The sequence below is a fragment of the Mauremys reevesii genome, linkage group 14 (assembly GCF_016161935.1).
Source record: "Mauremys reevesii isolate NIE-2019 linkage group 14, ASM1616193v1, whole genome shotgun sequence".
Taxonomy (NCBI): domain Eukaryota; kingdom Metazoa; phylum Chordata; order Testudines; family Geoemydidae; genus Mauremys; species Mauremys reevesii.
The window spans coordinates 32,711,210-32,734,008 of record NC_052636.1 but is presented as its reverse complement, the minus strand read 5'-3'; the positions used below and the strand labels follow the sequence as shown (position 1 = coordinate 32,734,008).

At 51.0% G+C, this 22,799-nt stretch overlaps 1 protein-coding gene across 1 annotated transcript in view; it reads left to right on the top strand.

Moving 5' to 3' along the window:
• LOC120381964 (zinc finger protein 850-like) overlaps positions 1-22,799 on the top strand; it is a gene marked incomplete at both ends in the record, with an annotated part of 298,933 nt that overhangs the window by 152,393 nt on the left and 123,741 nt on the right. The window contains one exon of the mRNA XM_039500139.1: positions 21,301-22,153. Coding sequence (XP_039356073.1) covers positions 21,301-22,153 — 853 coding nt within the window. The remainder of the gene's footprint in view (positions 1-21,300; positions 22,154-22,799) is intronic.

Below are 22,799 nucleotides of genomic sequence, written 5' to 3'. Positions count from 1 at the left end.
CAAACTGCTGTTAAACTGTCTGGCATCCGCAGCATGAATACATGCTTTGCCGTGTAAGAATGCACCACCCCAGCGAACCAATCACCACCTCAGGACCACGCAGAGTCAATTTTGACTCCAGAAGATGACGTAGAGGAACAGCCTGCAATACCTTACAATCTACGTTCTCGTAAGGGTTGCCAGAAGCAGACGACTACCTAAAGCAAGGCCCAAGAAAAAGCAGCAGTGAGCCTAGCGCCTGCTGCCTGGTGGACATAAAACTGTGACTACAGTTCCCTCAGTTGAGGTTGTCAGAACCAGAAGGGCCCTGCCTCCAACATGTGGTGCCTGTTCCTCGGCTGTTGGTGTCTGAAGGTATGGGGAGTCCACAATGACAATTCTTTTATCCAGCAGCAAGTGTGGATAGCTCAGACCCTTAATATTTCTAAATGCTGGGTCTGCAGCCACATCCCAGCCCACTCTCAAACTGATGTTCCTGTCCTGGCTCAATTCCCCAGACCTCACTGGAGGACCTTGTCCGTTTAACACAATATGGAACAGTAATGACACCTGGGAAGAGACTATTGGCAGTTCCTTTAACCCACTTGGGGGAGTAATACACCAGGCAAAAAAAAAAAAAAAAAAAAGGCTCCTGAGGTTAAAAGAAGTAGTTAAAATAATGGCAAATAAAACTGGAGAAAGTTTAAGAGCCCTGGCCAAAGAAACAGGGGCAATCCGACAGGTGGCCTCCAAAACCGCCAGGCATTGTACATAGTGCTGGCGGCCAAAGGAGGGACCTGTGCTCTCATTGGAAAAGAATGTTGTGTGTTTATACCTGACAATACCAATGAGGTAATAGATCGCGCTAGCCACTTAGAACAAATCGCATATCTTCCCCATGAAGAGCCGAGTTCTTTATGGAAGTGGCTACAACCTGTTCAATTTCTCTGGCCTAGGAAACTGGTTGTTTCAGGGAGCCCTGACTATCCTGTTTGGAATCTTAGTGATTTTTGTATGTTTTCAGTTAATCTCCTGTTGTATCCAAAATTGTGTAAAATATGCCACCCAGGTGACTGCCCCAAAACAGAGTGCTAATATGATGATTTTAAATATTGCTGATGAACAAAAAGATAAAGAACGGTTAATATGTGGAACCCAGTCCATCGTTGGTCATGGCGAAGCGTGACCAAAAGGAGGGATTGTGAAAGTAGAATGAATTATGTTACAAAATAGATAGGATTAAAGAAATGCTGTCTGTACCTTTAAGGAAAGTCGCTGGAATGCTGGAGTCCAGGTGTCAGGAAAACAGACATTAACATAGAACAATTTGCACCGTTTAAGGGCAATTGGTGAAGCATTAGCCTTAGATCGATAGGAGTTAGTAAGGAAGTAGGATATGCATGCTATGCCCCAGGTGAATTTTGCTGTTTTCTCCTTTGTCCCTTTGTTTGATTCCCGCTCTTTTATCTGTATAAGTAAGACTGTTTGGGTCTTGCATGGCCACTCACATTATCTTATTGTTTTTGGCGGCGCGCTTTGCTAAAAAAAACAGTGTGGTGTGAAAATTTGTGAGTCTTGATTTTAACTTTGACCGGGTGGTGCGGCGCGGGGCGTTGGGTGTGGGTGGGGTGCTGGGCTGGGGGTTTGCGGGGGTCTGTGGGTGGTGCGGTGCTGGGCGTAGGGAGTCAGAGGGGTGCCGGGCAGGGGGTTTGTGGGGTCTCTGGGTGGTGTGGCGCTGGGCGTAGGAAGTCGGAGGGGTGCTGGGCAGGGGGTTTGTGGGGGTCTCTGGGTGGTGCGGCGCCGGGCGAGGAGTCAGAGGGGTGCCGGGCAGGGGTTTGTGGGGTCTCTGGGTGGTGCGGCACTGGGCGAGGAGCCGGAGGGTGCTGGGCAGGGGTCTGTGGGGGTCTCTGGGGGGTGCGGCGCTGGGCGTAGGGAGCCGGAGGTGCCGGGCAGGGGTTGGTGGGGGTCTCTGGGTGGTGTGGCGCTGGGCGAGGGGAGCCGGAGGTGCCGGGCAGGGGTTGGTGGGGTCTCTGGGTGGTGCGGCGCTGGGCGTAGGGAGCCGGAGGGGTGCAGGGCAGGGGGTTTGTGGGGGTCTCTGGGTGGTGCGGCGCTGGGCGTAGGGAGCCGGAGGGGTGCTGGGCAGGGGGTCTGTGGGGGTCTCTGGGTGGTGCGGCGCTGGGCGTAGGGAGCCGGAGGGGTGCTGGGCAGGGGTTGGTGGGGTCTCTGGGTGGTGCGGCACTGGGCGTAGGGAGCTGGAGGTGCCGGGCAGGGGTTGGTGGGGTCTCTGGGTGGTGCGGCACTGGGCGTAGGAGCCGGAGGGGTGCTGGGCAGGGGTTGGTGGGGTCTCTGGGTGCTGCGGCGCTGGGCGTATGGAGCCGGAGGGGTGCCGGGCAGGGGGTTTGTGGGGGTCTCTGGGTGGTGGGGGGCTGGGCAGGGGTTTGTGGGGTCTCTGGGTGGTGCGGCGCTGGGCGAGGAGCCGGAGGGTGCCGGGCAGGGGTTGGTGGGGTCTCTGGGTGGTGCGGCGCTGGGCGAGGGAGTGGGAGGGTGCTGGGCAGGGGGTTGGTGGGGGTCTCTAGGTGGTGCGGCGCTGGGCGTAGGGAGTGGGAGGGGTGCTGGGCAGGGGGTCTGGGGGGGTCTCTGGGTGGTGCGGCGCTGGGCGTAGGGAGTCGGAGGGGTGCTGGGCAGGGGGTTGGTGGGGTCTCTGGGTGGTGCGCGCCGGGCGTAGGGAGTGGGAGGTGCTGGGCAGGGGTTTGTGGGGTCTCTGGATGGTGGGGTGCTGGGCAGGGGGTTGGTGGGGGTCTCTGGGTGGTGCGGCGCTGGGCGTAGGGAGCCGGAGGGGTGCCGGGCAGGGGGTTGGTGGGGGTCTCTGGGTGGTGTGGCGCTGGGCGTAGGGAGCCGGAGGGGCGCTGGGCAGGGGGTTGGTGGGGGTCTCTGGGTGGTGCGGCGCTGGGCGTAGGGAGCCGGAGGGGTGCTGGGCAGGATGTAGCATGGTGCAGCATAGACCTGCCCCCAAGGGGAAGAAGCACGATGGCAGTGCAGGGCTGGGCAGCGTGGGTCTGGCAGCTCCCGGTTTGTAAACAGTGCCCTTATACTGGGCTGGGTGGAGTGGGGCTGTCCCTGCCGTGCCATGATCCAGCTCCCGTTGCCCCCGGCCAACCCTCGCTCTGAGGACTCTGCCCCCCTACCCCATGTCCCCATTTCCCCCATGGGGACCCATAAATATGTTTAGCACCAGGCCCACAAAAGGTTAATCCGGGCCTGTTTGGGGTGCAGGCTGTGGGATGGAGTTGGGGGGCGGGAGGGTTGCAGGCTATGGGGAGGTTGAGTGAGGGGTGCAGGCTCTGAGCTGGGGCAGGGATGGGGTGCAGGGGGTGCGACACGCGGGCTCGGGGGAGTTGGGGCGGGGTGGTTGCAGGCTATGGGGAGGTTGAGTGAGGGGGCAGGCTCTGAGCTGGGGCAGGGGATGGGGTGCAGGGGGGTGCGGACACGCGGGCTGGGGGGGGAGTTGGGGGGCAGGAGGGCTGCAGGCTATGGGGAGGTTGAGTGAGGGGTGCAGGCTCTGAGCTGGGGCAGGGGATGGGGGTGCAGGGGGGGTGCGGACACGCGGGCTCGGGGCGGGAGTTGGGGGGCGGGGGGGTTGCAGGCTATGGGGAGGTTGAGTGAGAGGGGCAGGCTCTGAGCTGGGGCAGGGGATGGGGGCAGACACGCGGGCTGGGGGAGTTGGCAGCCTGGCGCTGCACCAGGAAGGGGCTGCGGGGTTTCACACGGACACAGACACTTTCCCACAGTCCCGGGGCGGGAGGCAGAGCCGGGGGCGGGGGTCTGGCCGGTGTGTCCTGCACTCGGGCCCCGGCCGGAGCAGGGGCCGCCCGCAGCGCTGGCACAGACCGAGCGGCGCTGCGGGGTCGGGGCTCGACAGGCGGGGGCGGGGCCTGGAGCCCCGGGAACCCGCCCCCCCCCGGCCTGACACGCGGCAGAACCGAGACAGCCGGTGCCCCCGCCCGGCCCCGCCAGACCTGCGCGCGCAGCGGGGGGCTCGGCCCGAGGGGCCCCTGTTCCCCCCCCCAAACGGGGGTTTGTCCCGCACAGGGTCTGGCAGCGGCTCCCCCCCATTTCCCCCCCGGCCCCTCCCCCGCCGCCCCCTGCTGCAGCTCGACCCCGGCCAGTGAATTTCTGCCCCGCTCAGCCCCTGGCAGCCCTCCCCGCTGCGATTTGCCCCCGGGGCTTTTCACCTGTCACTTCCGGCCGCTGCGGGCGAGGCTCCGGGCGCGCGGCAGAACCGGTAAGAGCCGAGCGGGGCGCGGGGAACAGACACCTGGGTCCGAGACCCCCGCCCTGGGCCGGGCCGGGCCGGGAGCTGGGCGGGCGGGCGGGGCGGGGGGTCCCGGTGCGGCCTCCGTAGCGGGGGGGGAAGGGAAGGTGAGTGTGTGTCCGTGTCTCGCACCTGCCCCTCCCCCACTGCCGCCCCCGGGCTCCCCGCGGCCCGTGTGAGGGGGGGGAACCGTCACTGCCCGCGTGCGCGGGAGCGTCCCGTAAAATCCCCCCCCCCCGGGCCCCTCACCCCGCCCTGCCCCCCCGCGCTGGGGGTTTGTCTCCCCACTGCCGGGGGCGGAGTCTGTGACCCGTTTTCCCCAACCCAAATGGCGCCGCTTTTCCCCGCCTCGGCCAGACCCTGGTGGGAACCGCTCAGACCTTATCCCTGATCGACACTTGCCCCCCGTGTGTGTGTGTGTGGGGTTGATTTTCCTGAATTGCCTGACGTTATGTTGTGGTGGGTTTTATTCTGTGTGATTTGTTTTCATACGTATCTATTGTAGGGCAGCCTAGTGCCTTCAGCTGCCATGTCTCTGTCCAGCTCCCCCTGCTGAGGCAGGATCCGGTCTCTGTAGATTATCTCTGTCCTGCCTGTTCCTAAAAACTTCCAGGGACAGAGACTCCCCAGCCCCCTTGTAAGACTATTCCCGAGCTGACCTGCCTTAGCTCTGGGGACACCCACACAGACTGTAGTGGTGAGCAGCTCTGGAGAGAGAGGAGACCCCGGTGAGTGGGCAGCTGGGTAAAGAGACTGAAGTTGGGAGGAGAAACATTGACGTGTCCAAGATCTCCCAGGCTGTCTGTGACCGAGCTAGAAATAGAGCCCAGTTCTAGGGCTGTTTTGGGCACTGAAGGTCTCTGCCACCCTGGTGTTTTAGGCACTGGTGCAAACCCTTAGTACAGACAGAATTTACACTAGTGCACTCTGATTGGCACTGGTGCACCATGTCCCTGTTTGAAGGCTTGTAGGGGGACGGGGACACTGACTTCTCCTGACCCAGGACACCCACCCCCAGCTGTGTGCAGGGACTGCAGCTGAGCTGCCCTGCCCAGACAGCCTGTGCATCCATGGACAAACCACCTCTTCCTGCAGCCTAATACAGTGGGGTCTGGGGACCTTTCCAAGCTGTTGGTGACGGGGCTCTGGCGTTAACGGGGTCTGTTCCTGGCTCTGTCCCTGACCTGCTTGGTGACCTGGGGGAAGTCACAGCCCCTCTGTGTCTTCCTCCTACCCATTGTCTACTTGGATTGTGATCTCTTTGGGGGCAAGGACCGCACTGATTGGTCGAGGTGTTAGTTAAAGCAATTTGGTGGAGGTGTGATTGTGATATGAGAAGATCTGGGTCTGAGTCCCCCATTGTGCGATGAAAGGAGAGAGGTGCATGTGTACCTGGAGCTTCCAGTCTGTCTCGTTTCTGCACTGAGCGGTGCACGTTGTCAGGAGGAAACGGGACTGTTTGCCGTGGGAATGGTCAGCAGTGAGGTGGGATGTGAGAGCAGTCTGTGTGCTTCAGGATGGGTGAGTGAATGTACAACGTTAGCTGGAACTTCTGTGAGTAAGGATGAAAGAGTTGTAAAAAGGGGTGAAGGGCTGTTCAGTTGACCAAGTGTGCGGCTGTTTCTGGGGAGCAGGCCCAGTATCTGAGTGTAGAACAGGTGTCGGTAGCTCCTGTACAGCGCAGCTCACCTGAAACCACATTCTGCCTTAGCACAGGTAAGCTCTGTCCCCTTCTGTTTGCTTCTGAAAGTTGCCTTTCCAGGGCTTTGCTGCCTTTGTGAATTGCAGAATTAGGATTACATTGGTGGGTACTTTTTCTGCATTTCCTGATTATTACAAGTTTGAGTTTTGCTGATCTCTCTTCTGGAGGGGCACCAGTCAGCTTCGGGCAACCTTAAATCCTGCTTTCATAAAGTTTTAATAGGTGAATTTCCTAGCTTTTTGCACAGAGCCATGTTGGCAGGAGGAGTTAGCAGCGCTATAGGCAGTTGTGGGTCTCACACAAGTTTGCAATCAGAGGCACAGGGAAGTGCAGTGACTTACCCAAGGTCACCCAGCAGGCCCCTGGCAGAGCCAGGAATAGTCTGGGTCCAGTGCTCTCTCCACCTAGGTGCTGTGTGATTCTGAAGTTTTGCTCCCCTCTCCTGTACTTTTTGTTACGGTGGAATGGGAATAATGGTCATGCTTTCAAGTGTCTTTCTCCTCCTCCTGACACCATTTGCAGCTCAGCCTTCCCTTCTTTCAAGTGTTTGCCGTGGGCAGTGGTAACAGAGCCAGCGAGAGAAATCTCTGGCATGGTCTGTGCCCCAGCTGGGCCTTCTGCTCCTGGTCCAGCCGTGCCCTAGCTCTGCCCCTCCTCCAAACAGGCCTCCTCCCCTATACACTCTGGCCTGCCCCTGCACCCCATACACGTGTAACATGTGCCTTGAAACTATTCCTAGTTTGGATTTGGGATGATTAAATTTGTTACCTTCAGCTCCCCCACACTCCAGTTTCCCCCACACTCCCCATCACGCCCCCCCCACCTTCAGCTCCCCCACACTCCCCATCACGCCCCCCCCCCTTCATCTCCCCCACACTCCAGTTTCCCCACACTCCCCATCACACTCCCACCCCCTTCAGCTCCCCCACACTCCAGTTTCAGTTGTTTGGTGGTGTCCCGATGGTTTTCCACTGCTAGTTTGGGAGGGAGCAGGGCTGGACAGTTGAGTTTATAAAGCAGATGTTCAGTGTCAATGCTTTGTTCCGTACATATGACCCATACGCTGATCTCTCAGTCACTGAGTCTTGACCAGTGATGAGCTTTCTGTAGACACCTCACAGGACCCTCCTCCAAGCGATGTGTTTGGTGTGGTGGGTTTGTCAGGTCTCAGGTGAGAGCTGCTGGCAAAGACCAAGTGACCCTTTGCCAAGGGATCTCTGTGTCACTGTCTAACCCCCCTAGGCCAAGGAGAGGACGACTTTCTGCCAGTGGCCTTCAGGACGGGTGCTGAGTTCACTGCAGTGCCCCATGTCCCCTCTCCATTTGCCTTCTCACTGTGCTGTCTGGGACGCTGCCCCGCTTCCTGCTCCCCAGGCCACCCCATGTCTACTCCATGTGCCAGGCTGCTGGCAGCCCCCAGGGAGAGGCCATCCAGCCCATCAAACTGGTGCCCAACTGCTGGGCCTCAGGCCTTCTGGGGTGCAGCTCTGAGAGTCCCATTGGCCCCTGCCCCAGGGGTGCTCCGGGGGCACGTCCTTCTCGGGGCACCAGGTGAAACAGCAAAAGAGCCGACTGTCGGCAAACAAGGGTAAATAAAGGAATGAAAGAGAAACGGGGAAAGCCCTGTGGACAGCTCCCATCAGGATCTGGGCCCCTCTTACTTCTGAGAGCCCTGGGAGCGTCTCAGTCCCCTTCAGAGTTTAGTGGGTCCCCAGCACAAGCTTTAACCTGCTCCCCCTTTGAGCTCCGGGATCCCCCCCTCCCTCAGTGAAGGCCAGAGCCCCGAATGCTGCCAGCCCTCTCCTTGGGGCTGGAGATGCTCCACAGACTGTTCCCTTCCCAGGGTGGCCCCCCCCAGAGTAGAGTAGGTCTCTCCTGTTAACTCCTGCTCCAGTCCTGACAGGCCAGTCCAGACTAAAGCAGCAGTTTAACCCCTTCTATGCCAGCGTGGGGTTTATATAGCCCTTCACAGGCGCCCAGGGAATGGCCCCCTATCAGCTCCATGCCTGAGGTGGTGGGGAGACCCACTGGCAGCGTTGCCCTTGAGGGTGCTGCTCCCACTCCCTCCCCTCCCCCTTCACTGCCTGTCACCTTCATTGCCTGAGGGGTGACCCCAGGAGGTGTGTTTTGTTATCCCTTTCCCTGGCCCCTGGATCCGTTCTGCCCCCTCCGTCACTCACCTCTGTCTCAGGAGACAAGGTGGGTCATGGGGTGCGGGTGATGCTGTGCTGCAGATCCAGCACTGGAGATGGGTGGCAGCCTGGACCCCCCCTTGAAGGTTGCCGGGATGCTGACGTGCCCTGGAGGAGAACGGGGGTTTGGTGGAGACCACAGACCCTTTGGCCCACAGTGTGTCCCTGTGAAGCCTGCTCTGCAGTGCTGCCAATTGCTGCTGGTGGCGTTGTGCCCGTAAGTCTCTGTAACGCTGTCCCCAGTGACTTGACAGCATGAGCACCGGCCTCAGGCAGACTGGTGAGAAGCAGGGAACAAACCCAAATTGGGTGTGAGGTCTGTATGGAGATTTCACCAACCAAGTATCCAGTGTAAACGCTTCAGGCTCTGTAACAGCATCAACATGGAATCACAGACAGTCCCCTTGGGTGATCCCATATATCTCACCACGCAGGTGAGCCAACCTTTGTGACAGATGGTCCCTTACTCCAGGGGTTCTCAACCTTTTTCTTTCTGAGACCCCCCCAACATGCTATAAAACCTCCACTGCCCACGTGGGCCTCAATACCTGGTTTTCTGCATATAAAAGCCAGGGCTGGTGTTAGGGGGCAGCAAGCAGGGCAACTGCCTGTGGCCCCATGCCACAGGGCCCCCCACAAAGCTACATTGCTCAGGCTTTGGCTTCAGCCCTGGTGGTGGGGCTCAGGGCCCTGGACTTCAGCCCCATGCACTGGGACTTCAGCTTTCTGCCCTGGGCCTCAGCGAGTCTAATGCTGGCCTTGCTTGGCAGCCCCCTGAAAGCTGCTCACTGCCCCCCAGGGGGCCCCAGACCCCTGGTTGAGAACCCTGCCTTACCCCACGAATCACAGTAATGTTCAGGTTACTGCCAGTCCCGAAGGACCAGTCACTTCCTTAGGTCAACTGAATCTTAGATCTCACAAGAAAGACAACACTTGTAGCCAGTCCTGTAGTAACCTGTATTAAGATTTATTTAAAACCAGAGTTGTTTACAAAGTTAAGGCAGATTAAAGCAGATGCAGACGAGTTACAGTCTTAAATTTCAAAAGGTAACAGAAGCTTCTATAATAAGCAAGTTCTACATAGCCTGGGTTAGTCCTAAAGAATAAGGAGCTGGGGATCTCTTGCTTATGCCTAGAAACTTTGCCCCCAAGAGTCCAAGCAGCATACAGATAATCAGTTCCTTCTGTATGGGGGTTTTTACCCCCTTCCTGCCATGTGCTCTGAGCTGCAAACTCAGCCAGAGGGAAGTGAAGAGCACAACAACAGTCTTGTGTCGTCTTTAACATCCCATAATAGTCTATCTGGTGTGGATGGACCTTTCCTGCCAGGCAGGGTGTAATGCATTCGGTTGCCGGTCAGCACTTCACCTAGGTAAAGTCTCTCTCCTGTCTGGTGATTTACAGAGCCACAGAGGCTCCCAATGCAGCTAGTCAGATATTAACCCTGGCAGCAAATCACACGCATTTAGTAAAGTCTAAACCCATTGTTATAATTCTAATACCTGTTTTAACAATACTAACACAGGTGAGTCAGACTGATTCCAGCAATGCGTTTGTCCCTGTTCAGTGAAGACATGGGGGCTTTTGCAAGAGCTAACACCTCATCTGCCAGTGTCACAGGCAGGCTGGGCAGGGATGGTGTCTCTGGCCTCTGTTTGCCAGAAGCTGGGAATGGGCGACAGGGGTTGGATCATTTGATGGTTACCTGTTCTGTTAGTTCCCTCTGGGGCACCTGGCACTGGCCACTGAGCTAGACGGACCATTGGTCTGACGCAGTGGGCCGCTCTTATGTTCACAGTCTGTATGAGGAGTATCTACTCATTGGGACTCACTGGGGAGCCACAGAAAGGAACAAGATGTGCTGAGGCAAGGAGGCCCCGTCTCAGAGCCCCCGGGGTCACGCTTCCCAAAAGCTAAAACTAAGCCTAGCCCGTTTAAGGGGCACTGCCAGGAGAGACTGTATAAAGGCTGGAGCATCAAACAGCTTTGTAAACCTGAGAGAGCTGCCTTGGGGACAGTGACAGGGAGAATCCCCAGAGTGACTCCTTTGATTCTGCTCTTCTGTGGCCTTTGCTTTATAGAATCATAGAACTGGAAGGGACCTCGAGAGGTCGTCTAGTAAGAACCGTTTGTGTACTTGCAAACTGTGATCATGTCCCCTCTCAGTCTTCTTTTCTCCAGACTAAACAAACACAAGTTTTTCAATCTTCCCTCATAGGTCATGTTTTCTAGACCTTTAGTCATGTTTGTTGCTCTTCTCTGGACGTTCTCCAATTTGTCCACATCTTTCCTGAAATGTGGCCCCCAGAACTGGACACACTACTCCAGTTGAGGCCTAATCAGCGCAGAGTGGAGCGGAAGAATTACTTCTCGTGTCTTGCTTTTTTTGAACAGTCTAACACTGTTGACTCATATTTAGCTTATGATGCACTGTGACCCCCAGATCCCTTTCCGCAGTTCTCCTTCCTAGGCAGTCATTTCCCATTTTGTATGTGTGCAACTGCTTGTTCCTTCCTAAGTGGAGTACTTGGGATTTGTCCTTATTGAATTTCATCCTATTTACTTCAGACCATTTCTCCAGTTTGTCCAGATCATTTTGAATTTTAATCCTATCCTCCAAAGCACTTGCAACCCCTCCCAGCTTGGTATCGTCCACAAACATAAGTGTAACACAGAGACTCTGCTGCTGGGAGGGTTTCACCCTGTGTCAGAGGGTCACACCCTGGTGGGACGGGGCTAGGCCTGTACTGGAATACGGTCACTCTGTGCTCCACAGTGTAGCAGAACCTAGAATGTCCATTAGCAGGGGAAAACCTGGGGGGGAATCGGCTTGTGGAATGGACAAAAACCCCACCTGAATTCTCTCACATTGCCCTTCTCGCCCTGGCAGGTTACAGAATAACGTCCACGTTTCGCTCCAGGTCATCACCTCCTCCCAGGGGAAACGAAATGGCTGCAATGGAGCTGGCTCAGGTAAGGGATTCTCAGGGAGCTGGTGGTGGGTTCTGCTTGGAGGGAGAGGAGCAGTAAATGCATAGGAGGGTGGGAATTGCTAGAGCTGGTGGGAGGCAGGAAATATCTCGGTGGAGAAAGGAGGGGACAGGATGTGACAAACCTGCTGACACTAGTGTAGTTTAGGGTGTGATGGGTTGTCACCCGCAGGGGGCAGTCTGGGAACCGCTGTGCCCTCTAGCCCTGAAGCTGGGCTGGCCCTTCTCACAGTGGTTGGCCGGAGATTCAGCCAGCCTCTCCCGGCCCTGTTATCACCCAACACGACAGCAGGTGGTGCCATACACCCAGCTAAGCTACCTGAGTGCTTTACCTGAGCCACTCAAGGACAGAGAAGACAACAGCCAATTTCCCAGCGGTAAGTGATAGCAAAGCGATCAAAGCAGATTACTTAGGCTTAGTTTGAGTTTTTGGTTATTTGCTAACATACTAGATGGATAGAATTCGAACTAGCAATTTCTCACCCTGACTGATGCTACAAGCAGTCTACCAAGTATCCATATACAAGCTTGAAATACCTTTACCCTGGGACCAACACTTCCCCCAGTTCAGTCTTTGTTCCTCAGGTGCTTCCTCAGGTGGAGAAAGTGAATAAGGAAAAGTTATTTACTTGTTCACGTAATATAAGAACTAGGGGCCACCAAATGAAATTAATGGGCGGCAGGTTTAAAACAAATAAAAGGAAGTTCTTCACACAGCGCACAGTCAACCTGCGGAACTCCTTGCCTGAGGAGATTCTGAAGGCTAGGACTATAACAGCGTTTAAAAGAGAACTGGATAAATTCATGGAGGTTAAGTCCATTAATGGCTATTAGCCAGGATGGGTAAGGAATGGTGTCCCTAGCCTCTGTTCGTCAGAGGGTGGTGATGGATGGCAGGAGAGAGATCACTTGATCATTACCTGTTAGGTTCACTCCTCGGGGCACCTGGCATTGGCCACTGTCGGTAGACAGAATACTGGGTTGATGAACCTTGGTCTGACCCAGTACGGCCATTCTTATTCATAGATCCATAGATTCTAGGACTGGCAGGGACCTCGAGAGGTCATCGAGTCCAGTCCCCTGCCCTCCTGGCATAACCAAATACTGTCTAGCGCGTCCCTGATAGACATTTATGTAACTTACTCTTAAATATCTCCAGAGATGGAGATTCCACAACCTCCCTAGGCAATTTATTCCAGTGTTTAACCACCCTGACAGTTAGAACTTTTCCTAATGTCCAACCTAAACCTCCCTTTGCTGCCGTTTAAGCCCATTGCTGCTGCTTCTATCCTTAGAGGTGAAGATGAACATGTTTTCTCCTCCTCCTCATTACACCCTTTTAGCTACCTGAAAATTCTATCATGTCCCCTCTCAGTCTTCTCTTTCCAAACTAAACAAACCCAATTCTTTCAGCCTTCCTTCATAGGTCATGTTCTCTAGACCTTTAATCATTCTTGTTGCTCTTCTTTGGACCGTCTCCAATTTCTCCACATCTTTCTTGAAATGTGGTGCCCAGAACTGGATACAATACTCCAGTTGAGGCCTAACCAGCGCAGAGTAGAGCGGAAGAATGACTTCTTGTGTCTTGCTCACAATACACCTGTTAACTCATCCCAGAATCACGTTTGCTTTTTTTGCAACGGCATCACACTGTTGACTCATATTTAGCTTGTGGTCCACTATAACCCCTAGATTCCTTTCTGCCGTACTCCTTCCTAGACAGTCTCTTCCCATTCTGCATGTGTGAAACTGATTGTTCCTTCCTAAGTGGAGCACTTTGCATTTGTCTTTATTAAACTTCATCCTGTTTACCTCAGACCATTTCTCCAATTTGTCCAGATCATTTTGAATTATGACCCTGTTCTCCAAACCAGTTGCAGTCCTTCCCAGTTTGGTATCATCTGCAGACTTAATAAGCATAGTTTCTATGCCAATATCTAAATGGTTGATGAAGATATTGAACAGAGCCGGTCCCAAAACAGACCCCTGCGGAACCTCATTTGTTATACCTTTCCAGCAGGATTGGGAACCATTAATAACTACTCTCTGAGTACGGTTATCCAGCCAGTTATGCACCCACCTTATAGTAGCCCCATCTAAGTTGTATTTGTCTAGTTTATTGATAAGAATATCATGCGAGACTGTATCAAATGCTTTACTAAAGTCTAGGTATACCACATCCACCACTTCTCCCTTATCCACAAGGCTTGTTATCCTATCAAAGAAAGCTCTCAGATTGGTTTGACATGTTTTGTTCTTCACATACAGAGTCCATATCCATAACTTCAGATAACAAAGATGATCCATGCTCACAAATAGGATAATCATGTTCGGCCAATCACAACTTTTCCAATGACACTGCACATGACGCATCTTGCACAAAATGCCTAATAATTATGGCCTAATCATTTTATACTCCTACCACTGTGCTGAATGTGGCGGGTAGTGTCAGGGCCTAATTTCAAGGCACAGGAGTTGGGAACGGAACTTCCCCTCTTTGTGGAACAGGAAATAACCCTCCAGCCAGGGCTGGGAAAACTTCCCAGACTCCCAGTGCTGGAGCCTGAACCTACTGACACTTCATTAGTTACCATCAACCCTGATCTTTGTGGCAACTGCAAACTTTATCAGTGATGATTTTATGTTCTCTTCCAGGTCATTAATAAGTATGTTAAATAGCACAGAGCCAAGAACCAGTCCTTGTGGGAAGCCCCTAGAAAGAAATCCACTCGACCATAGTTCCCCATTTACAATCCCAGTTTTTAATCTATGTAATATATGCCCTGTGTATTTTGTATCTTTCTAGTTTTCTAGTCAAAATATTGTGCTGGACCAAGTCATGTGCCGTACAGAAGTCTAGGTATATTACATCAATACTATTAGTTGCAACCAAACTTTTGATCTCATCCAGTAAGGATATCCAGTTAGTTTGACAATCTATTGTGTCTAAACCTTTGTTAATGGGTACTAATTATATTACCCTCCTTTAATTCGTTATTAATGAACTCCAGTATCGGCTGCTCCATTCTCTTGCCCAGTATCGATTTTAGACTAACACTCTTGTAATTAGCTGGGTCATCTCTTTTACACTTTTTAAATATTGGCACAGCATTAGCTTTATTCCAGTCTTATGGAATTTCCTCAGTGTTCCAAGTCCTAATGAAAATCAACACTAACAGTCCACCACGCTTCTCCACCGGGTCTCTCAAAACTCTTGTTATCTGACCTGCTGATTTAAACACATCTAACTGTAATACCTGCTGTTTAACATACTCATGAGTTGTTGTTGGAATGGAAAGTGTCGTCGTCAACATCTTATGATATGAGTTACATCATTTGTTTTTCCAAATCCAGGAGAGAAATATTTATTGAACACTTTTACCTCTTCTGCATTATTTTTGATAATTCTGCCATTTCTATCTAGTAATTTACCACTACTGTTGTTAGGATTAATTTTGTACTTAATATACTTTTAAAAACTTCCTTCTTAATTTTCATTGATCATTGATTTCTGATAGCTTCCCTTACCAATTTTCTACAAATCTGACCTCCTAACTTATAGTCTTTACTATTGACTTCCCTTTCTTCCATATATTTTATTTGGAGAGTGTTGGGATTCCTATCAGGGAGCCACCAGCAGGGTCCAGAGACAGCCCCATCTCCTGTATCAAGCTCTGGCTAGTGGGTATGTGATAAATATGAAGACTCTGCCTCCGTGTGTCAGCTGGGAGACACAAAGGTTCTCTCTTTCTACCCAATGATGCCTCCTGGCTGCTCTAAGCAAGATGGGGTGGACTCTGTTAACATGTGCCTCCATTTACCTGGTCCTGCTCTTCTGTGAATAGTGGGGCAGCAGGTACTGAGTGTTGGATTCTTGCTCTTTCAGGGGCCGGTGACCTTCGAGGAGATGGCTGTGTATTTCACCAGGGAAGAGGGAGCTCTGCTGGACCCCACTCAGAGAGCCCTCTACAGGGATGTCATGCAGGAGAACTATGAGAATGTGACCTCGCTGGGTAAGGAGTCCTGTCCCCTGAGTTATTAGAAGCTGTGGGGTCTCTCAAGAACCTGAGTAGTAGTAATTTTATACCTTTATTTGTCATACAAGTTTCCTTACCCCCACTGTTTTTGCCTCATCTCCCACCTACTAGTATAATTTTTGGACATGTGCTTTTTTTGGTGCTGTCAGTCATTTTAAAACTGCATTGAATGTATCCTTATTGGCTACATTAATAACTACATTAATCACTGTAGCTTTCATGCTTTTTCCTCATTGTAAGAGGAAAATATACGGCCTGTAGAATTCTAAATTGAGTAAATAGGTGTGTGAGTCATGCATGGCTTGTGTGACAGTCAGATGATAGCTCAGTGGTGTGGGCAGTGGCCTGGTCAACCCCGGGTGGTGAGTTCAACTTTGAGGAGGCCATTTAGGATCTCGGCAAAAATTGGTCCTGCTAGTGAAGGCAGGGGGCTGGACTCGATGACCTTTCAAGGAAGGTTAAAAATGTCTCTGTGGGCTTAGCCTGGCAGGAGGAGCCAGGTCTACACTGTAATAACATGCTTGATCTCTTTCCCAGGATGGCAGAATCTAGGATGTCTGTCTACAGGGAAAGGGCCTGGGAGAATCATCCTGTGTAATTAACTTAAGTCTGTTCTGAAACCCCCACAACTGCCCTTCTCCCCCAGACAGGTTGTAAAATGACGTCCATGTTTCGCTCCAGCTCATCCCATCCTCCCATGGGAGAGGGAAGAGAAATGGGTGCAGAGGAACCTGTTCAGGTAGGGATTATCGGGAGGTTGCTGGTGGGTTCCTGCAGGGGGGAGAGGGACAGCAAATACACCAGAGATGGGAAGATTTGCACAGTCGAGGTTGGAGGTGGGCAGGAAATGCACAGGGTGGGGAAGGGAGGAGGACAGCTTGAGATAAACCTGCTGGGTGTTGTTTAATAAGTGGCCTAGATTCTAGGAACCAGACCCATGAGATTAGGTGGTGGAAATACCCTAATTTGTGAAACCGAAAATAGCCCACCTACATGGAGCTAGTCTAACTGACCAGACTCCTAGTGCTGGAGCCTGACCTGACTGACCACCGGCTGCTGTGAGATATGAAGTGGGCACCCATCAGTGAGGTTTAGGGGAGCTGCCCCGCCCTTCATATCCAGCTCCTGACAATGAGGAGGTTATTGGGCTTCCTACCAGGGAGCTCTCCCTGCGCCCTGCTAGGGGCTCCATCTCCTGTATCAGTCGGTGGCTAGTAAGTGTGTGATGGATCTGCTGGGAGAGACACGGGGCTCTCTCTTAGTCCCCTTAACCTGGTGTTTCCTGGTTGCTCTTTGCTGGGTGGGGGTGGGACTCTGTTGACTGCGATCCACCCAGAGCTTCCATTTGATTGGCTCCTTTCCCCCACGAATAGTGGGGCAGCAGGTACTGAGTGTTGGATTCTTGCTCTTTCAGGGGCCGGTGACCTTCGAGGAGGTGGCTGTGCATTTCACCAGGGAAGAGTGGGCTCTGCTGGACCCCGCTCAGAGAGCCCTATACTGGGATGTCATGCAGGAGAACTATGAAAACGTGACCTCGCTGGGTAAGGATTCCCGTCCTCTTGGTTCTTGGAATAGGAAATGAAGAGATAAGGTTCATGCCAGCCCCACAATGCCACCTCTACTCTGTCCTGTTGCAGCATCACCCCAATATGCCAGTGACACACACGCTACCAGAGACCCTCCCTTGCTGCAGAACACTTTGGGAACAGAGCACAGGAGCTGCATCGCAGTGTCAAATAGCTCCTGTTTGCTCAAGTAAACTTCTTTGAGATGGGGCGACCACATCTGCACGGAGTATTTGAGATGTGGGCGTCCCATGGATTTGTGTAGAGGCAATATGATATTTTATGTCTTATCTATCTATCTATTTCTTAATGATTCCCAACATTCTGTTCGCTTTTTTCACTGCTGCTGCACACTGAGTGGATGTTTTCAGAGAACTATCCACAGTGACTCCAAGATCTCTCTCTTGAGTGGAAACAGCTAATTTAGATCCCATCATTCTGTATGTATAGCTGGGATTATGTTTTCCAATGGGCTGCACTATGTGCTATCCTGTCATCTAGTACTGCTGAGATCCTGCATTCAGTGATATCCCTGCCCTTCCTGTTCCCTTTCTCCACTGAACCCCACCAGCCCATGCTTCCTGTTCCCAGCTTCCCCAGGACTCTCTCACTGTCCCTGAACCTCTCTGTCAGCAAGAAGCAGTGCCAGGGAGACTTGCCCTCTCTCTGGAGTCTTTGATTTCTGGGACATGGATTTACTTTCTCTGTGTTTTAGGAACTCTTTGAAATTGAGTGTCTGTGATATTAACCACAGTGCAACCTGGACTGTTGAACAGCTGTGTCCCCTCAGTTCCCAAGCTGGGGTGCCTTTACAGTGCTCTACTGTGAGAACAGCCACTCCTGGGCAGGTAACGCACAGTCTCCAGCATGTAACTCACTCCCAGCTACACAGTATTGAGTGCTGCTAGTCAGTGACTCACAAGTTACAGTGCAGCACAGGAGAACCCCAGAAAATCCTCTGCTCCCAGACTTCTCCCAGAAATGTGCATCTTTCCCTGTCCAGCACACTCCTGAACAACGCAAGCTCATATGAAGTCTGTCATTTCATCAGTGGAAAATGACATGTGCCAGCCTTGTTATCCCAGATGGAGTTTCCAACACACTTTAATACAAACACACTGGTTAGATAAAGAATAAAACAAGATAGTTAACAATCAAAAAAAATATTTTAAGATACAGATAATGAGGCATAAAGCTCAGAATTGTTTACAAAAGAAATGCAAGATAAAACACAAACTAATGTCTAAGTTAACAAGCTGTGAAACAAGGCAAATGTTTCTCTCGCCATGTGCTGAGACAGGCTGGTTTTCCTTTCAGCCAGGACTCGGCCTAACCCACCCCTGCCGCCCACGTTCAGTTCTTCAGGAGTTGTCATGAGCAGAGGGAAAGGGGGGAGAGAGAGTCTGAAGCATTTTCCTCACCTCTTTTTATAATTCAGTCTTTTGTGCTAGAAACAACTTCAGTTCTCAGCTGAGTCATGGTGCCAGGCTTTCTGTCGGAGATATGAGAATTGTGAGGGAAAGTCTACAGAAAGAGCTTTGGAGCTTTGCTCAAGCTAGTAGGCCTGAAGTATTAGCTGAGCTTGCTTCTCTGTGTAAAGGGCATAGAAAGGCAAAGTGGAATGGAAAATCCCCAAAATTGGGGAACAAGTAAAAGCAGGGGGCTGGACTTGATGACCTTTCAAGGTCCCTTCCAGTTCTAGGAGATTGGTATATCTCCAATTATTTATTTTAATTTAAATCCCCCAAATTGGGGAACCAATGGCTTTGTGTACATAAGGGGCCTAAGTAGGTGAAGTGGAAAGTCCCCAAACACACTGATTTGCAGTAACCGAGCTTTTGAAACATAACCACAGTGGAAGTGATAGAAAAGTCAAACCACGAACTAGACTAGGAATAACAATAACAGGAAAGGCTGAATATGGAAAACTGATTGTTCAGCTCGCTTTTGACCTGCATCATATTTTGCAATATATTCCAAATAAGGTAATTAACGTGCAATGTATGTGCAATTGATTGTGGTTTTAAGCTTTAAAAGGCTTGTGTGGTTTTTAGCTCAGGGGGACAGTATTCCAATAGCTGTCGCCCCCTGCGCACTTTTAACCAAGAAAAGAGCCTCAGGCTGAGCTGATTCAAAATCAATCATGTGGTCGTTTTCCGCAACAACTTCAAGAGGTCCCTGTGATGGAATGTAAATGTCTTCACACCTTCCCGCTGCAGGAGAATGGCTGTTTGACCAGCTGTTTGCCTTGCTGTCTCTGAGGAACTGCTCTGTGGGTGTTCCCCAGAATTGTAACTTTTTCTGTAATCTCATACTGTAAAATCTCATAACTTTACATACAGTGTTACTACACATTTTAACAGGAGGATAATATTCAGTAGATTATGCTTTTTCAAATGATACCTCACAAGCCATACTGCGTACAAAATGGATCATAATTTTCTAGAAGAGTGAACATAGGGGTATAGACTGACACAGTGTCTGTGTCTGTGTTCCCAGCAGGTATGTGGGTATTTCAATCCCTCATAAGCATAGTGTTCGGCATCTTCAAGGACCTGGGGAACTAGTCCTGGGAATTCACTGGTTTACCAAGTGTGACACTGTATGGAATTGTGAGACACTTTGGTATTAATAATAAAATAATATAATCTGATAAAATTGCAATGAATCATGCTAGATATGCCATGTAAGGTGTCAGGGGAAATGTTACGATTTTCCATGTATGATCATTTAGTTTCTATGTTTGTATCACCTTTGTATTGTGAGTTATAGATATGTAGGGTATATCTGTATTTCCAGACTTGTGCAGTGTTTCTGGGTGACACCCCCAGACATATTGGCATCAATACTGCCTAGCCTGTTTGATGGCATATTGAGGGTCATCAGCAGTACAATGAGCCCATGGAAAGGACCAAGAGGATACACCTATTGAGTCGGCAAGACATGTCAGGGTATGCCTGTGTAATGAGAACTCCAAGGCTTTTCCATGCCATGTGCTGTGAATCTTGTGTTTGGGACACAGGAAGTATAGGCCACATGGCAAAAGGAATGTAAAGAGCAGCTGCATCATCCCCATTTTGTCTTCAATCCCCTTTCCTGCCTCTGGAGCAACTTTTCTACAAACTGAACCCTGGAACAAAGGACTGAATGACCCATCTAAGCTATGGATGTGTTCCAGACGGACTTTCAAGCCAGCAACTCACCAATACTGCTAAGAACCTGATATATCCATTTTGGAATGTGTCTGACGGCTTTTCCATTTAACTTCTTTCTGTCTTTCTTTCGTTTAAACCTTTAGTTTAGATGCTAAGGATTGGCTGGCAGTGTGGTATTTTGGGTAAGATCCAAACCTATACTGACCTAGTAACGTGGCTGACCTTTGGGGTCAGAAGATCATTTTGTTTATGTGAGCAGAGTTTTGAAATAACCTCTCACTGTACTGGACCTAAGTGCTGATTAGGAGTCAGAGAACTGGGATGCAATCAAGGGGGCTGTGTGATTTCTTTTTTCAGCTTCTTGGTAACCCGTGTGGGTGATCCCTTTTTCAGCCTGCCCTGATCTTGGCATTCTCAGTGAGAACTGCCTCTGGCCCACCAGGTCACACTAAGCACTGACGTTAAATTAATAGAATGTTTTTTTATGACAAAGTCTTATGAAATCAACTGAACTCCTTTGTTTTCTTTCATCTGAGCAGGGTTTCCTGTTACCCAGCCTGATGTGATCTCCCAGCTGGAACAAGGGGAAGAGCCATGGGTCCCAGACCTCCGGGGTTCAGAGGAAAGAGAGATCCTGAGATCTCCCTGCACAGGTGAGGAAACATTAAACCAACTCAGAATCTGTAAGTGCCTGAAGGAAACATCTGGGATGCCCAACAAAGTCCTTGGGGAGGTCTCTCAGTTCATTATTATCCCTAGCAGGGGTCATATCCTCAGGGTAAATATAGTTCATGGCTTCCTATAGACCCTAGCAGACACCAGGCAGTAGCTTCCTCCCTTCCCCCTGCGTATTTGGATGGGATGTGAAGGCTGAATTCATCCCCCTCCTCTCTCCTATCTGGCGGAAGAGTTTGGGGGAGTTCAGCTCCTGATTTTTATTTGACCTGTCTTCAGCACTTGTTTTGGTTTGGTCTTCCCCTTTCCATCCCTGTTTGAGGTTTCTGTCTCTATCACAGCAGGTGATGCAATGGTCCGTGAGAAAGAGGAGCAGAATTCTCAGCCTGAAAATGTTGAGCCAGTGGGTAAAAACAGAGCATTATCGCAAAGACCGAAAAGGAATGTGTCCAGGAGTCCTGAGCAGGGAAACTCCTGGGAGATTCAGCACAGACCAGAAAGAGATCAAGGAAACCAGCCAGGGAAGAAAGTGGATAAATTTATTTCCTGTTGGGGAACTCAGAAGGTCCTCATGGAAACCACAACACAACAGGAAATCTTTAGGCGAAAGAGAAAAGTACATGCACTGAGTGTGGGAAAATTTTCACCACAGATCAGACCTTTCTAGACATCAGAGAATCCACACAGGGACAGGCCCTATGAATGCACTGAGTGTGGGAAAACCTTCAATCGCAGTTCGCACCTTATTAGGCATCAAACAATCCACAGAGGAGAGAGGCCCTATGAATGCAGTGAATGTGGAAAATGCTTCACTAGCAGCTCAGACCTTTCTCAACATCAGAGAATCCACACAGGGGAGAGGCCTTATGAATGCCGTGAGTGTGGGAAAATTTTCACTTACAGATCAGACCTTTCTAGACATCAGAGAATCCACACAGGGGAAAGACCCTATGAATGCCGTGAGTGCGGGAAAACCTTCAATCGCAGTTCGCACCTTATTAGGCATCAAACAATCCACAGAGGAGAGAGGCCCTATGAATGCCGTGAGTGTGGAAAATGCTTCACTAGCAGCTCAGACCTTTCTCAACATCAGAGAATCCACACAGGGGAGAGGCCCTATGAATGCCGTGAGTGTGGGAAAAGCTTCACTTACAGGTCAGGCCTTTCTAGACATCAGAGAATGCACACAGGGGAGAGGCCCTATGAATGCCGTGAGTGTGGGAAAATTTTCACTTACAGATCAGACCTTTCTAGACATCAGAGGATCCACACGGGGGAAAGACCCTATGAATGCCGTGAGTGTGGGAAAACCTTCAATCGCAGCTCGCACCTTATTAGTCATCAAACAACCCACACAGGGGACAGGCCCTATGTATGCAGTGAGTGTGGGAAAACGTTCACTCAAAGATCAGCCCTTCCTGCTCATCAGAGAATCCACACAGGGGACAGTCCCTATGAATGCAGTGAGTGCGGGAAAACCTTCAATCACTGCTCAAACCTTATTACCCATCAGAGAATCCACACAGGGACAGGCCCTATGAATGCAGTTTGTGTGGAAAACCTTCAATCTCAGCTCAAACCATGATAGCCATCAGAGAATCTGCAAGGGAGAAAAACATTGTAAAAATCTATAGGGCTATCAAGACTTACTAATCTTTAATACTTTTCCTGAATCCCCAATAGTAACTGTTAAAGCTCTTGAACTGTTTACACCACCGTTATCCCTCAGCTTGTCCAGATGAGTGGCCCATTTTTGCCTTTGCAGTTCGCCTCTCTTTGAGATGGACCTATTTGTCCTTTCTATTGTCCCACAAGTAACTGGAGTGTGCCCTTCCTATGAGGAACCAGGGAGCATCACGTTTATACCATTCCTCCTATTGCAAAGTTATTGTTAGAGTCACCAGTGATACAGATTGTATCCTTGCCAGTTGTTCTCACGTTGCTCTGGGTTGTGCTGAAGAGCAGTTACATTGGGAATTTTTCAAATTATATGTAAATGAAGAGGAGCAGGGGCAGGAAAAAAGTATAATTACAGCTTCTGTGACACTGGAAGGAGATGAGGTGACTCAGAGATTCCCTCCTTCCCCTTCACTGCAGAACTCTTACCTTTTGCCTAAGCCAGGCAGAGTTTATCTTCATCACATTCTATCCATCCACTTCTCAAAGTGTCATGTGATGAAGCATTCTCCATT